Below are 14,665 nucleotides of genomic sequence, written 5' to 3' on the forward strand. Positions count from 1 at the left end.
CAAACGCTATAATTCACAACGAACGTCTCACGTGCTCAACTCAACAATACTCTGTCCGCAGTTCAATTACACATTTATTACATTCTTGCCGCTGCGTCTTGACCGTCTTATATATTAAAGAATACCGAAGTCTAGTAAACTCCCGAGGATTCACGAAGCTTCGAGAATATGACGGGTTACTAGAACCACGTGACCTCCGCTGTCGTAATAATATTATGACACTTAAACCATAAACAACGTGACGTATTTGATTTACAGACCAGCGCGTATGACCTATTTCTAACTGTCCTTTGTGAAAGATCTGATCACAGTGCTGGTGAACTTGGAAATGAATATTTAAGCCTACAAATACAATGTTAATGATTCATAGAATCAGAATAGAAGTTTGCTATAAGTATCACAGCTAACTCCAGCCCAGCTCACAGATTTAATACCAAATAAGGAAGGACACAAATATGAAGCTTCACATGTGGACTTACATAATTCTTCTCGATCTTATTCTTTACATGTTTGTGAACTGTATCAGAAGAAAGGTGTCGACACTGTTCAAACCGAAAATGGACAGCTTTAGTTTGAAAGTTTTGTCAATGGAGCTTTCTCAACAGATGGAACACGAAGATTTTATAGCCTAATCCCCATATCAGGACTTTGAAATTTGCCAACATGACAAAGAAAACACGACCTGCCTGCCGAAGGAAAAAAGTTAATGTTAACATAGGAGTCGAGCTCCTTTTCTGACGACCATTAACATTGGCAAAGACACGTGAAGGTGTAATAATGGAAATGATTCTTAGTAACCCTGTTTCTGCAGTTCCTACTGCATTTTCCACGAAGACGGATCATGAGAAAAAACAAGAAAGCAGACCTAAGTCACAGACTAGAAGAGGTGGTAGAGACCACAAAGAGGCTACTACAATGTGATTCTGCTCAAGTGTCTATATGGGAGATGCAATGGGACCATCCAGTCAATGTCTGGGGATGACTATAGGACATTTTATGATTTTCATCAGCCTTCTTCGCACATTTGATACAAATCTTCGATAGCTACGACACCATAATCGACGTGTTTGATCAATAAGATGATCAAGAGTCGGTTAAAGCAGAAGAGAGGGCACATCGCCAAGCCACGGGACAAAAGTTTCATCAGTACCAATTTACTGTGGGGAGACCCATTCCGCCATGGTGCAAGTTTCTCAATGTCTCCACGAACATAGAATCTCCTGCTAATTTCTCATAAAAAAAGCACCTGCTTTTTTAAAATGTCATCAAAAAACAACAACCGATTTTTTCTTGTGAGTTTACTGATGGCAAAGTTACGAAGTATGTCACATCAATGGGAAGTTCAGATATTCCAGCAATTTTTGAAACACATGAAAAAGCAGACACCTGTATCAGTTTTCGCACCATTAATGCAGAATCCTAATGAATCGTAGTTAAAACATCTGACACTGATGTCATAGTCCTTCTTGTTCATTACACACCATGGACGACAAACACTAAAGGGGTATTGGTTGAAACGGAACATATCACATCAACGGCTGATCCAATGAGATACATTTCAATTAACGACATCTGCAAAATTGTTGATTGCATATTTTGTAACATGTTGTCTAGCGTTCACGCTGTAACCAGCTATGATAGTGTGTCATCGTATTTTGGCATTGGAAAGAAGGTTGTCAAACTGCTCCTCGATAAGAAAGCAGAAACTTTCAAATATCTTTCATCTCTAGCAGGGCCAGACACAGATAGTGCTTTAGAAGCTATCCATAGATTCACTGTTTCTTTCTATAAACCTGAAACTAGCAAGGATTATGGTAGCCTAAAAACCTTTAGAGGAGTGAAAATTGCAACAGCAAAAGACGCCGCCCTTGCAAAGCTAACCCTATGTGAGTCTAGTTTTCTTCATGTTCTAGGTGCATCTTGCTCAGCCAAACATACCATCTCCAGTTGGCCATGGATGGCAGCACAGCCCTGGTTCTGTTGATGCGATTCTAGTGTATTTCGAAAACCAAACGTCAACGGAAGTTCTAGAAGATTTCCTTTGCTCTTGTGGAGGTCGGCGTTCTTGCACGACAAATTGTGCATGTAAACAAACTACTTGGCCTGTACGGAACTATGCGAATGTAATGGTGGCAAAAGATGCAACAATTCATGAACTCTTATTTTTCAAGCCGATGATGATGAACATCAGTAACCAATTATCGTTTAATGTTACATGTTGTGATGCACATTTACACTGCAACAAAAGACTTACTTGGATAAACTTACCCGATGGTAACATCCACTTGAACTGCTGTAATTTAAACCTTTATCTGTAATTGCTGTCATTCCCAAATGTGATCCTATCTATTAATATTACCTTCTGGCACGTGTTTAGACTATGATTGTTTCTCAATGTTTCTGGTATTTGTTCATGCAAATTGTTGCTAAACATTACATACATTGTGATTTAAATTGTAAGTGTACTTGCATGAACAGCATCTGCACTAGCCTCAAACCATAAATCAGAAACAGCTATTTCTGTTTATTCTTGTAATAAATACCATACATATTTAAAATTCTGCAATTCATGCTATCTTGCCGCTTCGATGGTTACTGGAGCAGAATGAACCAAAAATCTCACCAAAGTCGAAAAAATACACAGCATAGAACTAACATTCTATTATATATTGAACGATTCTTTATAAACTTGTTAAGGTATAATCAAAAACAGGAAAACTATGTGCTTCGTCTTGGTTTGGTAGTGCATGGATCACGACAATCTGGAATCTGATCCAGTATCCACGATGACAAAATATGAGACAGATGTGGTGTTGATAATAATAACCACATGATCGTCATATGGTAAAATTTGACCATCGGATGACTATATAATTATTTTGTTATGCAAACAAAGAATCACACAAAAAAGAAGAAAAACGCCTAAGACATAATTTATGTGGTAATTATTTCTTGGATGGGTTGGGCCAATGTAGAGATCTATAATATGAATTTGTCATAGATTACTGATAGAAAACCTTATGTATATATATATTGAACAAATAAAAAATTATTCATATCTAATGCGTTGCTATGATAGTTTCCATGGCAACCGACCCATCACTGACCTCCACACCATGCCTAAAATTCATGTGGAGAAAATGAGCTTTCATATAAGGTATAATATGGGTTTGTGTAGAGGGTATGCATTAAATCTCCCAAGATGGGTCATTGGCCGCTCGTCTAATATTGTTGACTTCAATTTTATATTTGCATATGGTCATGACAGGTACTTGAGGAAGCATGGAAAAGCGAGAAAAATAAATAAAAAATTCAATTCCTGTCAGCAATGCCAGAGCAATGTAATGATTTATGGTCTATGCCCTTCTTAAAAATTCGGCTTTCATGTCAAGAGTGCGTCGATATAATAATCTTACCATATAATAATTATTTATGTATACAATTACCCTTATACATGTACCAAAAGTGAAAATATTCCTTTCAACAAGGTAGTCCAGCTTTGGATCGAAAACAGAAACAGGTGACTAAAAATTGTATCATGAGATAACATAATTTGATATCTTACATGCATCTTGTTTCGATGTCATTTAAAAATGTACTGTGACGAATTTATTATTATATATTTATTTTATTATCAACGTTTGCTTAGATTAAGTTTACATTTAAAAAGATGCATATCTTATAGTGTTAGATATGTGTTGCGAAACTCCCGCCTATTCTCCAAAGTTGTAGAAGATTCTCGAGAGTAAGAATCAACAATATATGTATGTACGTAAACCCTTAAATGTAGCTCAGTATTGTTACGTAAAACTGAAATTTCGAGAACGTCTATAAACATAACCAACGCGCCACGCCAAAAGAGAGTATCTATTATTAGTTTGCTATAGTCTCTGTGTTATAAACTCCAAAAGCTATAACTGTGATTATTATAACGGTTATTAATCGGAAAACTTAAGATATTTGACCAGGAACATTTACAAAGTTCGAACATTACAAATCATTGAACTTCAGCAGATTCTTATCAGACATTAGTATTTGTACGAAAACATTATATAACCTCATTGTGGAAAACTCGGCGTGTGTGACTGGTGAATAACGACGGACAAAGCTAGCTAGCTCTCCGTTAAGCGAATCGTACCTACATCAATTCGTAATTAACTCGCTCATCGTGAATCCTCAATAAGATATCAAGGAAGTTCCAGACCAAAAAGAAGACTTTATATTGCTTGTAAGTTTGTAAAACTTTTGTTTATAAATCATTGTTTGTAATAACTGTTATTGTAAATTGTATTGTTGTGTGTATATTAAAACGTATTTGTGTTAAAAAAGAAAACTGTGTGTATTAATATTGTTGGATATATATATATAACATAAAATTACTATATATCGGATTTTACTTAACTGCTAAATCCAAAGTACAATTAAACAACTAAATTTAAATTTCTCAGTTAACTAAATTTCAGACTATTTGAAATTCTAGTATGACGAAACAGTTCCAACATTTGTAAAAGGGAGTAACAAATTTTTATAACATTATTAGCATTTGCCTCAACTTATTTCGAAAGGAAAAACAGTTTGTATTGTTTTATTTAAAAATTATTATATTACAATTTACAGCATAAATTAAAAACGTGGTCAATACCTCTGCATTCTGAAACGTGGTATCTATATCTTCCCTTGTCAACCATTTTGAGAAAAAAACTGAATAATTCATGTTTATACCATTATAACTGAATCAACTCTACAAAAGTCAAATAAAATATATGACATATGGTTTGATGATATTGAGATTATTCATTTTTAAAAAAACTGTATGACGTTCGATAGATCTGACTTTTTTACTTTTAGAGCATTGTATTAGGCCTAGGCCTAAATGATAATATTAATATCCATAAACTGTCAAATATACAAAATGTTTGTTTGTTTTTACGCACCTTTTAAATCGGTGGTCCAGACGTTTTCTATATATATATATATATATTCCCGGTATTTAATTATTAAGTACTAGAACACACCAAAATAATCTGTAAATTTTGAATTCTTAATAAGGGGAGCAGTCTCCCGTACCGCCAAGGTTCCAAGCCGGTTCTCAAAATTCAAGGAAAACTACTCTCTCTCTATATATATATATAGTACTAGCAAATACGTTAGGCACAGTTTATCATTTGGAGAACTTATTATATACAGTTAATTTTAAGTTAAACACTGGCTACATGCTTATTCCAATAATCTTATGACGTTACACTAATTACATGAACTTTGTAATGAAATACATTAGATGAATGCCCATAATCTAACGTTAAAACCTAACATAATAAGTTTGATTCATAGTTATTAGGCCTAGTACCAGTAGTAGTAGTAGTAAGTGTAGCAAAGAAATTAAGTTAGATATAGTAATATTAGCATTTGTTACGTTTACGTCGTTCATAGTACCTTAACTTTATGGTGCAAAAGGTAGCTAATACCACAATATGCACAAATTGTTTCATCTTCTGAAAATGAAGAAATTTCCTTTGGGAGTGGATGTTGTGGAATGTGAAATTTTGAATCTTCAGGTTGGTTCATAATCACTTTGCTCACAGTTTTCTACATGAAAATGATAGAATAAACTAACAGTAGCAGAAGTATCGTTAAGACTAAAGATGGCGAAGAACTCGAACGAAAAGTCCGAAAAAAAATATAACATTTGTTAAAAATGGCGACTAATAATGGTATAATATATTAGATTGCTTGTTTTTGGTACTTTAACATAAACACGTTGATTAATAAAGAGAAATATTAAAATTCTGATCAATAAGAGCTAAGGGGTTGATTTATCGCATTAATTTTTCATTGAAATGTTGTATTAAACGTTAAATAAATGGCATCAGAACCTATAAACATTTAATTAGTAGTTTCATTTTGTTTCAGTTTAGGTTTATTAAATATATTTTTTTTTTCAGAGAGAAATGGTTTTGGTTCTAATCCTAGTTTGCTTCTTTTTCCGCTTACTTGTTTGTTTTGAATTTCGCTCAAAGCTACACGAGGGCTATCTGTGCTAGCCGTCCCTAATCTAGCAGTGTAAGACTAGAGGGAAGGCAGCTAGTCATCACCACCCACCGCCAACTCTTGGGCTACTCTTTTACCAACGAATAGTGGGATTGACTGTCACATTATACCGCCCCCACAGCTGAAAGGGCGAGCATGTTTGGTGGGACGGGGATTCGAACCAGCGACCCGCAGATTGCGAGTCGAGTACCCTAACCACTTGGCCATGCCGGGCTTTCCGCTTACTGTAAAATATTTGACTATAAAAAAAAAATGGCTTTGCATTAACCTATTTACATCATGAGGCGTATTCAGAAGCTTGTTGCCTTCTCGGTATAATAAAATGTGTGGAATTACAATAAAAAAACCAATGCTTGCCATAGATTATTCGAACTTACTTTATATCATTTTTAGCTTTTTAAGAAAAAGCTAGTTGGCCTGAAACAAATACATTAGTTACTAGGCATATCAAAGAAAATCAATATGACAAACTGAAAAAAAACAAATGACATATCTACTCAAACCATGCGTTATTATAAATGCTATAGAGAATAACGCGAAAAAGTTATAAATATACATAATCGCTAACCCTTCTTCGTCAAGCTTTCCTACAGCTATAGCTTTGAAATGAAACCCTACGAAGGACGTATACCCGAAACCAGTAATGTATAGTAACTTGACCATAGAGGAGCAAGAGGTAGGAGGAGATGCACTTGGCTCGATGACATTGGAAAATGGATTGGAGACGAGAAGCTTGAACGCTTATGCAGGTAGTGAGGAATATAAAACAAAGGAAAACCAAAATTGTCGAATCTTAGAACAGGGGTTGAACTTTGTGTCTGTGTGAAAGACATGTTTGATATGATTACGTCTACTTGTAACTTTCTAGTTTCATTAAAACACCCAATGGTTCTGGTAATAACATGGTGCTAAAATCATACAATATGCTTTTAGCTATTTCAGATATATCAAAAGCTATTGGTTTAGTTTTCGAACAAAGCTGTACAATAGGTTCTCAGCGGTCTGGCCACTGTGGGTATCAAAACCCAATTTAAGCGCTATAAACCGTAATACTTACTGCTGAGCCACTGGGGTGTAGGTATATCAAAAGTAACGTTGAGCAAAGACAAATACAATGAATATTACTTCTAAGTAATAAAAACGGAACATAAAGTTTCCAAAAAAGAGGTACCTAAACTTTGTAACATAATATATTCAAGAAAATACGGTAGTATGAACAAGTTAAATAAAATTCAACCACAGCGACGAACAGAACACGTTTTACTGTGACATGTTGTAATTATAACATAGTTTGAACTTTTTTCAGGAGATTAGCATTTTAAGACCATTTTCAATTTGTTCTTCGCGAGTTTCGCGTAAAGCTAAATAGGGGCTATCTGCGCATAGCTAACCTTCATTTTAATTAAAGTAAAAGCTTAGATGGAAAGCAAATTTTCAATAACACCCATCGCAAACTCATGGACTACCCCTGTGTGACCAAATAATGGAACTTGTTCTCCCACTTATGCGACACCTATGGCCTCCAGATACTGAGTATGATTTTGTTTTAGGGAGTAATGGGAAGTGAACTTCAGATCCACAGTCTGACACTCTAACTATTAGGCCGCGCTTGGTCCACGCTCAGGAATAACTGTGTTTAGGTGGAAATATAGTCCTGAGTGACGTATAGTTTACTAAAAAATTCAAAATATAAAGCTTTTCAATGGCGCCCCCAGGAAGGGGCGAGAGGGGGCATTTGTCTAACTTAAATTTCGCAAAATATTGCACGTATTATGATGAAAACTTAACATCGAAGTTAAATTAAATATTTTTAGCACTTTTTATTGAAACTATAACTTTGTGTTTGCGTTTAAGCACACATATCGCCCCCTAGTGGCACAGCAGTATGTCTGCAGACGTATAACGATAGAACCCTGGTTTCGATACCTGTGGTGGGCAGAGAACAGATAGCCTATTGTGTAGCTTTGTGTTTAACTTCAAACAAAACAAAGCACACATAACATTCTTTTAGTCTGTTGACTTATACTGTAAAAGCTGATCCCCTAAATATATGTTTTGCCACCCTTGAAAATATTTCTGGGGGCGCCAGTATAGCAGTTGGTTATTTTCTAATATTTCACATGTATTCAGATTAAAATTAGTCTTCTATCGTCATATAAAAACCACGATATTGTTTTTTTTCCTTTTTACCAGTAAAGCACTTTGTATTAAGTTTAATAAAGTCTCAAGTTTGATACTGTTCGTATGTGCTAAACTATTCGTTACACTTGACGATTAAGAATTTCTGCGATATTGAAAATACCGTAGTTGAAATATATATATAAGAATAAAGGAATTTCGATCTAGGTTTCATTTGCACTTTATTAAACATGTAACTTACTGGGAGTACATAAAGTATTCTTACAATATTGTGCATCACACATATCACATAAACTAGAAGTTTCCCTATGAGTCTGAAAAACTTTTCCTGAAAAAAGAAAAATCTGAAAATAATTGGATAGCTTTTGTTTGATGTACGTCAAACTCCGCTGACCAATCACGTTGCCGAATGCCGGAATCGATTTTCTTCACGAGCGATGTATGCATATATATATATATATATATATATAGCTGTGTATGTGTGCACTAAGAACTTCTGTAGTGTTCATCCAAACTTCTCTGACCGGAATCCGAGCAGTACCGATTCTTCGTGAGAACTCACCTGCAGACTGAAGCCACAGAAGCTCGATACCCTCGAGAAGCTTGAGACCCAACTCTTCATCAGTAAAATTATTATTATCTTCTAATTTCTACCTTTCCAGATAACGAAACAAAAACAGAACGTCCAGTAGCTTGTAAAGAAGAATGAGGAGACGTTTCAAAAGTATCCTTATCACGTTACTCTTTGTTTACTCTCTAGATGAGGTAAGAAACTGCAGTACAAAATATCATTTTCGACTTACAGCTCATTAACTCTTTTGCAATGAAACAAATTAAGATATCAGTTGCGAATATAGCAGAAAATAAAACTAGCTTAAAACATTAAGTTAAAAATGATTAGTTCGATGAAAACCGAATTCAAATGTTTCATCATCACAGTTTATTCCTTACGCAGTAGTTGAAATGATTATATTAAAACTCGAAGTCTCAGCTCTGAGTATAGACTACAATGAATGTCAAATGTATGTATCTTATTCAATATTACCTTCCATTTGAAACATGTGCTATTCGAAAAGTCGCTCTATTTCAGTAATTTCGAGGTTTACGTTTTGAAATTATATCTATAATAATTTTTAGCAAAAAATCAAAGTCATGGAAAAGTAAGAGAAACGTGTAACGGATGAAATTCTAAGAAATATTCACTGTCCCAGTTTGTATAGGATAATTAGATTAAACTCTGGATACTATTTCTGCAGTGTTGTCTTTAATTTTTACCTAATATTGTTGTTTTTTTATTAAGCACAAAATTACACAATGAGACAATTGTGCCGATCTCACCACAGGGACCGAACCACTGAATTTTTGCATTTCAAGCATTTAAGCGTACGCTGATCTGCCAGGGATAGTTTTTAATAAGCCATTAATGCAGTTTCATATTGATTATTTTATTATCTATTATTATGTTTCAAGTTGGCATGTTGTTTTTTAGATAGTCCTTCAAGTGAGGTGGATACAGTACAACTTAAAAAGAGAATTGTAATAATGGTATGATACACGATGAGGAGCAACCATAAAATTTGAAATAGCATTTAAACTAGTTCTTACTTTAAAATGTTAAGTAAATTAGAACAATAAACCGAGATTATATAAACTACAACAATAAAGAAGAAGAAGTCAAGTAAAGCAAAATAGCATAAGTAAGTTACAACAAACCAGCATCAAGCAAGTAAAACAATAAGATAAAAAAAGTAAACTAGAATATTAAAATCGTGAATAATAAACTGTTGTTAAGTAAACTAGAACAATGAATAATTTAATACACATTTCATAAGTTCTTTTGAATCAAAGATACGTATTAAAATATTAAATGCTTCTCACCTGATAAACACAAAATGAGCGAAGATAACAGTCTTAGTGATAGCTTTCACTTCGCATGCCCCCCAGTGGCACAGCGGCATGTCTGCGGACTTACAATGCTACAAACCGGGTTTCGATACCCGTGGTGGGCAGAGCACAGATGGCCCATTGTGTAACTTTGTCCTATTGGTACTAGAACATACGTTGAAGGTTTGGATTTATTGTAGTCTCTTTCTTTTTTGATATTTGACTAATATAATTCAGTGTTTTTTATTACATATGATGTACACATATATAGAGAAAGATATGATAGAACCTTTCTCAAAAATATGTAGGTAACAATATAAAAGACCGCAAAGTTTTTACGACATTTTTAAACCAATGAAATTTGCTCCAAATCACTTCTACCTGCTTTAATCTGAGTTTACAAGAGCAAAAAAATCTTATAATTCTATTGTGGATAAATAACTACATGACGTGTTTACTATCTTTCTCTCTATCTCTGACGTATGTAAGCAGCAACTATCGACCTCATGAACTTTATACAGAACTGTGTTGATAGACTTTCGGGAATTTGAACAAAACCATTTCTTAGCAGTGGTACAAAATTCCAAACTTCCATGTTAGTGCTCTTAAGAGGGACATATATGTGCCTATTGTGGTGAATAAACACACTTCTTTATCATATATTTTGTTCATTAGTGATTCCTAAATCAAGAAATTTTATACATAAACTGTTTTTCATATATGTCTTATATTTTACTCAGAAGTTTTAATTAATGTTTTTATCAATTTTCGAGAAACTTTGTATAAAGTTTCTTCTTTGCTATGTAATTGCGTTATTACTTTTTAACAACAATGCTACAACAGTAAACTTTTGAGCAAACAAAGGTTCACTATTGGGAGATTGTTTCTGAGTTTTCTATTTTGTATAGTGTATTTATAATATTATACAATTCAAATGTTCTGAATTATTTTACTTTATTAACTGTTTATCGTGATACGCTTAACGATCCAAATGTTGTACCTAATTTTACTTTTTGTAATGCTTATCATGATATGCTTAACAATGCAAATACTCTGCATAATTTTGCTTTTATATTGCTTATTATGACATGCTTAACGGTGAAAACATTCACATTTAAATTTAATTGTGCTTCCATTGTATCTTGTTTTGTAATATAAAAACAATGATGTGTGTGTGTATTTGTTCATGTACAAAGTGAGTAATATATATAAATATAATAGTACTGTCTGTTGTCTGTCCATGTAACTACTTCATAGGGCGTGGATGGATTTTCACCAGAATTGGTATGGAGGCTCATTAGGTCCATGCGGGGGTACATACAAATTTTCAGTTTTGCATTTGGCCGTTTTTAATGGGCGTTTTTTTACCTGTTGATTGATTTTCATCAAATTTGGCATGAAGGTCTATTTGGTCCATGCGGAGATACATGCAAATTTGCTATATCACATTTTGTGTTTTGCAGTTTTTATGGGCGTTTTTGCCTTTTTATAATCACTTCACAGTCTTTTAACCTGTCCACTTTAAAACAACTCCAGTTGGATTGAAGCTGTTTTAAATAACAGTACTAAGCTTGTTACGAAGAGGGGAGGAGTTTTCTAACTATTTCATTTCATGGCGCTGATTGATCTGGTTACATATGAAGGAAGCAAATTTTCATGTCCTAAGATAACCTTTCATTAATCATAAATTTACATAACTTCCATCCAGGGGACGGATACTCCAGCTAGTAAGAGAATGAATTAATGAGATAAAAACACAAGCTACGTATAATAGCTGTAAATCAGGATATTAAGTTGTGTAACTATGCTTCAGTTTGAAGCTAGAGAAGAAACAAGCGACAAAGAGTGGATTTTCCTTGCTGCCTTCCCATACGCTCAACACTTCAAGGCGAATTTCTAGTAGAAATAAATTAAGCGAAGTAGGAACGACATAATAATTTAACTTATAAGGGACATTACCGATACTAAGTTATATATATATATATATGTATGTGTGTATATAAATATAAACATATACATTATGCAAAATTTCAAAATTATGTTAAGAAACTCCAATTTAATGGATTGAAATTATTTAATAAAATTGTTTGTAGAGTAACGTCGAAATATACGATATGAATAATAAATTATACCATATTATTTCTGAAAAATTATTCATTGCGTCTGTTTGTAGTTAAGCACAAAGCTACACAAAGGGCTATCTGTGCTCTGGCTACCACGGGTATCGAAACCCCCGATTCTAGCGTTGTAAGTCCGCAGACATACCGCTGTGCCACTGAGGGCTGTTTGATAGAACAGCTATCTACGACTATATGAAGCAGCGATTCTGTCTAGATTAAACTGTTACGCTTGCTCGTTATGAATAAACATCTAAAATTTATTAAAGCTTCTCTCTCAAAGAATGTCGAATTCAAATATACAGCAAAAAAAAAAGGTGAACAAATGTTAAACCCGAGATGCATCTATAAAATATTTTTGTTGAAATCCTTTAAATTTTTATTATTAAAAGTTATAATAACAAGTGCAATAAAAATGTTTTTAGATTTTATAAAGACAAGTAGGGATTGATATCTACGTAACTAGCTACAGTAATATAGAAAGTTTTAATGCTACAAAAGTATTGGAATAAGAAAGTAAAAACTACAAAATCTGAGTTATTCAAATTTATAAAAAGTTATCCCTTCTTTGGCAAATTACTGTAATTATGTTAGTCTGAACCAAAGTAGGGATAATTTTTTTTTAGATTTTAAGTAACTCAGTTTTTGTAGTTTTGACCTTCTTGTTTCAATACTTTTCGTAGCATTAAAATTTTTTGTATTACTATAGCTAGCTATGTTATGTATATACTTGTCTTTATTACATTTAAATACATTTTTATTGTATTTGTTTGTTTCCTTTTTATGAGCTATATTTTTGTGCGTCAGCAATACCAAGCATGGGGAGCGTGTATATCCAATTCGATTTTATTACTCATCAGGACCTTTACCGACTTATCCTCAAATCTAATTATATGCCCAAAGTAGTGCATCGGTACAAGAAAGGAATCATTGAGACTGTAGATGGAAGAGTTTTGTGAAAGAACTAGAGCGATAAGGTTCGTCATTTTTTCTGTACGCTTGTCAGGAAAAGTCACTTACTTACTTAGATGAAAATTCGTTGAAATAGTGAATTTTTGATTCACACCATAAAACCGTATATAGTAATTTAGGCGGCTTCATAAGTGAAATAAGCTTTAGTTTTGCTCAGCCAGTACTGTGAAATAGTCATTGTTAATATTCAGACATTTTAAATGTGGTTTTAAACGGACGATTTTTATGGCCGCCATTTTGTTTCATCACGATCCGTACTTAATGATAGTTTCACACATTTAGTTTTAATGTTTTTTTTTTCTCTGCTGCATATTATGATTTTTCGAAAAACATAATTTTAACTAATTCTATGAATGTAGCAAGTATAGTCACGGTAAGACTCTCATTATGATATTAATATAGGATGTCCAAGAATGTCGAAAATACCTTTTAAAAATCATACTGGGAAAAATGTTTAACATAAAAACAAATGGTTTGCTGCACGGACAAGAATAATATTTAGATTTTTTTGCAGCACTGATAAATGTTATTAATGTATTATTCCAGACTGTAGCATTAGCTCGTTGGTCAGTGGGTTGGGCGGAAAAGCACGATCAGTTGCACTCCCCCCACCCATCCCCCCGTTCTCCGTACATAACATTATGAAATTTTTTATGGGTCTTCATAAAGCACATAGTTTACGACAATAAGGTTGCCAATCAGGATGAATTGCGTCAAAGTATCCAAGAAACCTATACTTCTGCAATTTCGCAAAATACTTGGCAGGATATTGGGTACAGATTGGACATCTTGCAAATAATTCTTGGTGCACGTATTGAACTAAGGTGATTGTATATCGTAAAAAAAGAAAAGCATTAAGCATTATTATTGCACGTGAAACAAACACCGTGTCTCTAATTTAAACGCCTTTTTTTCTATATAAATTTTAAAACTGCTTCCAAAAGTTTTGTACGTATAAGCATGAAACAATCAAAACTAAATTCACAAAGATATTAGTTATCTTCCTCTGTATTAGTAGTGTGTGGAATTTAAAGGTGTGAGTTCTTGATTAACTGACGGTTGTTTTATGAAGTTTCGTAGAAAAGGCGTATTTAATGAGACGTACAGTTTATCTGAAACCAATAAATTTTGGGCTTCATTTTGCCAACGTAAACATTAATAAGATCGCATCTTAATAACTGTTTCAAAGTAACATAAAGCACTAAACAAGGTGTTGTGACATTTTCTCAAATCAAAGAAAGAATTTTAAAGATTAATCGAATGTAAACATGTTTTTTTTAGCACTGAAAAATCTATATAAATTACAAATAAAATTAGATGTTTTTAATGCTGTGAATAAAACTACTCCCTTCAAAACCTCTTTAGAATCCTCTGCCTTACCAGATATAGCTATTTTTATACATACATTCTTGAAGGTTAATTTGACTTTTTTTAGAAAAGGTGTTATAGGCCCAATACTGCACTTGGAACTACTTCTACCTTCTTTATTGAGTTTTCCCACATTC

At 33.5% G+C, this 14,665-nt stretch overlaps 1 protein-coding gene across 1 annotated transcript in view; it reads left to right on the forward strand.

Moving 5' to 3' along the window:
• Positions 1-8,648: 8,648 nt before the first annotated feature.
• LOC106464378 overlaps positions 8,649-14,665 on the forward strand; it is a 14,828-nt gene continuing 8,811 nt past the window's right edge. The window contains exon 1 of the mRNA XM_013924513.2: positions 8,649-8,952. Coding sequence (XP_013779967.1) covers positions 8,893-8,952 — 60 coding nt within the window. The 5' untranslated portion in view covers positions 8,649-8,892. The remainder of the gene's footprint in view (positions 8,953-14,665) is intronic.

The sequence above is a fragment of the Limulus polyphemus genome, unplaced genomic scaffold (assembly GCF_000517525.1).
Source record: "Limulus polyphemus unplaced genomic scaffold, Limulus_polyphemus-2.1.2 Scaffold1633, whole genome shotgun sequence".
In the NCBI taxonomy this organism is placed as follows: Eukaryota; Metazoa; Arthropoda; class Merostomata; order Xiphosura; family Limulidae; genus Limulus; species Limulus polyphemus.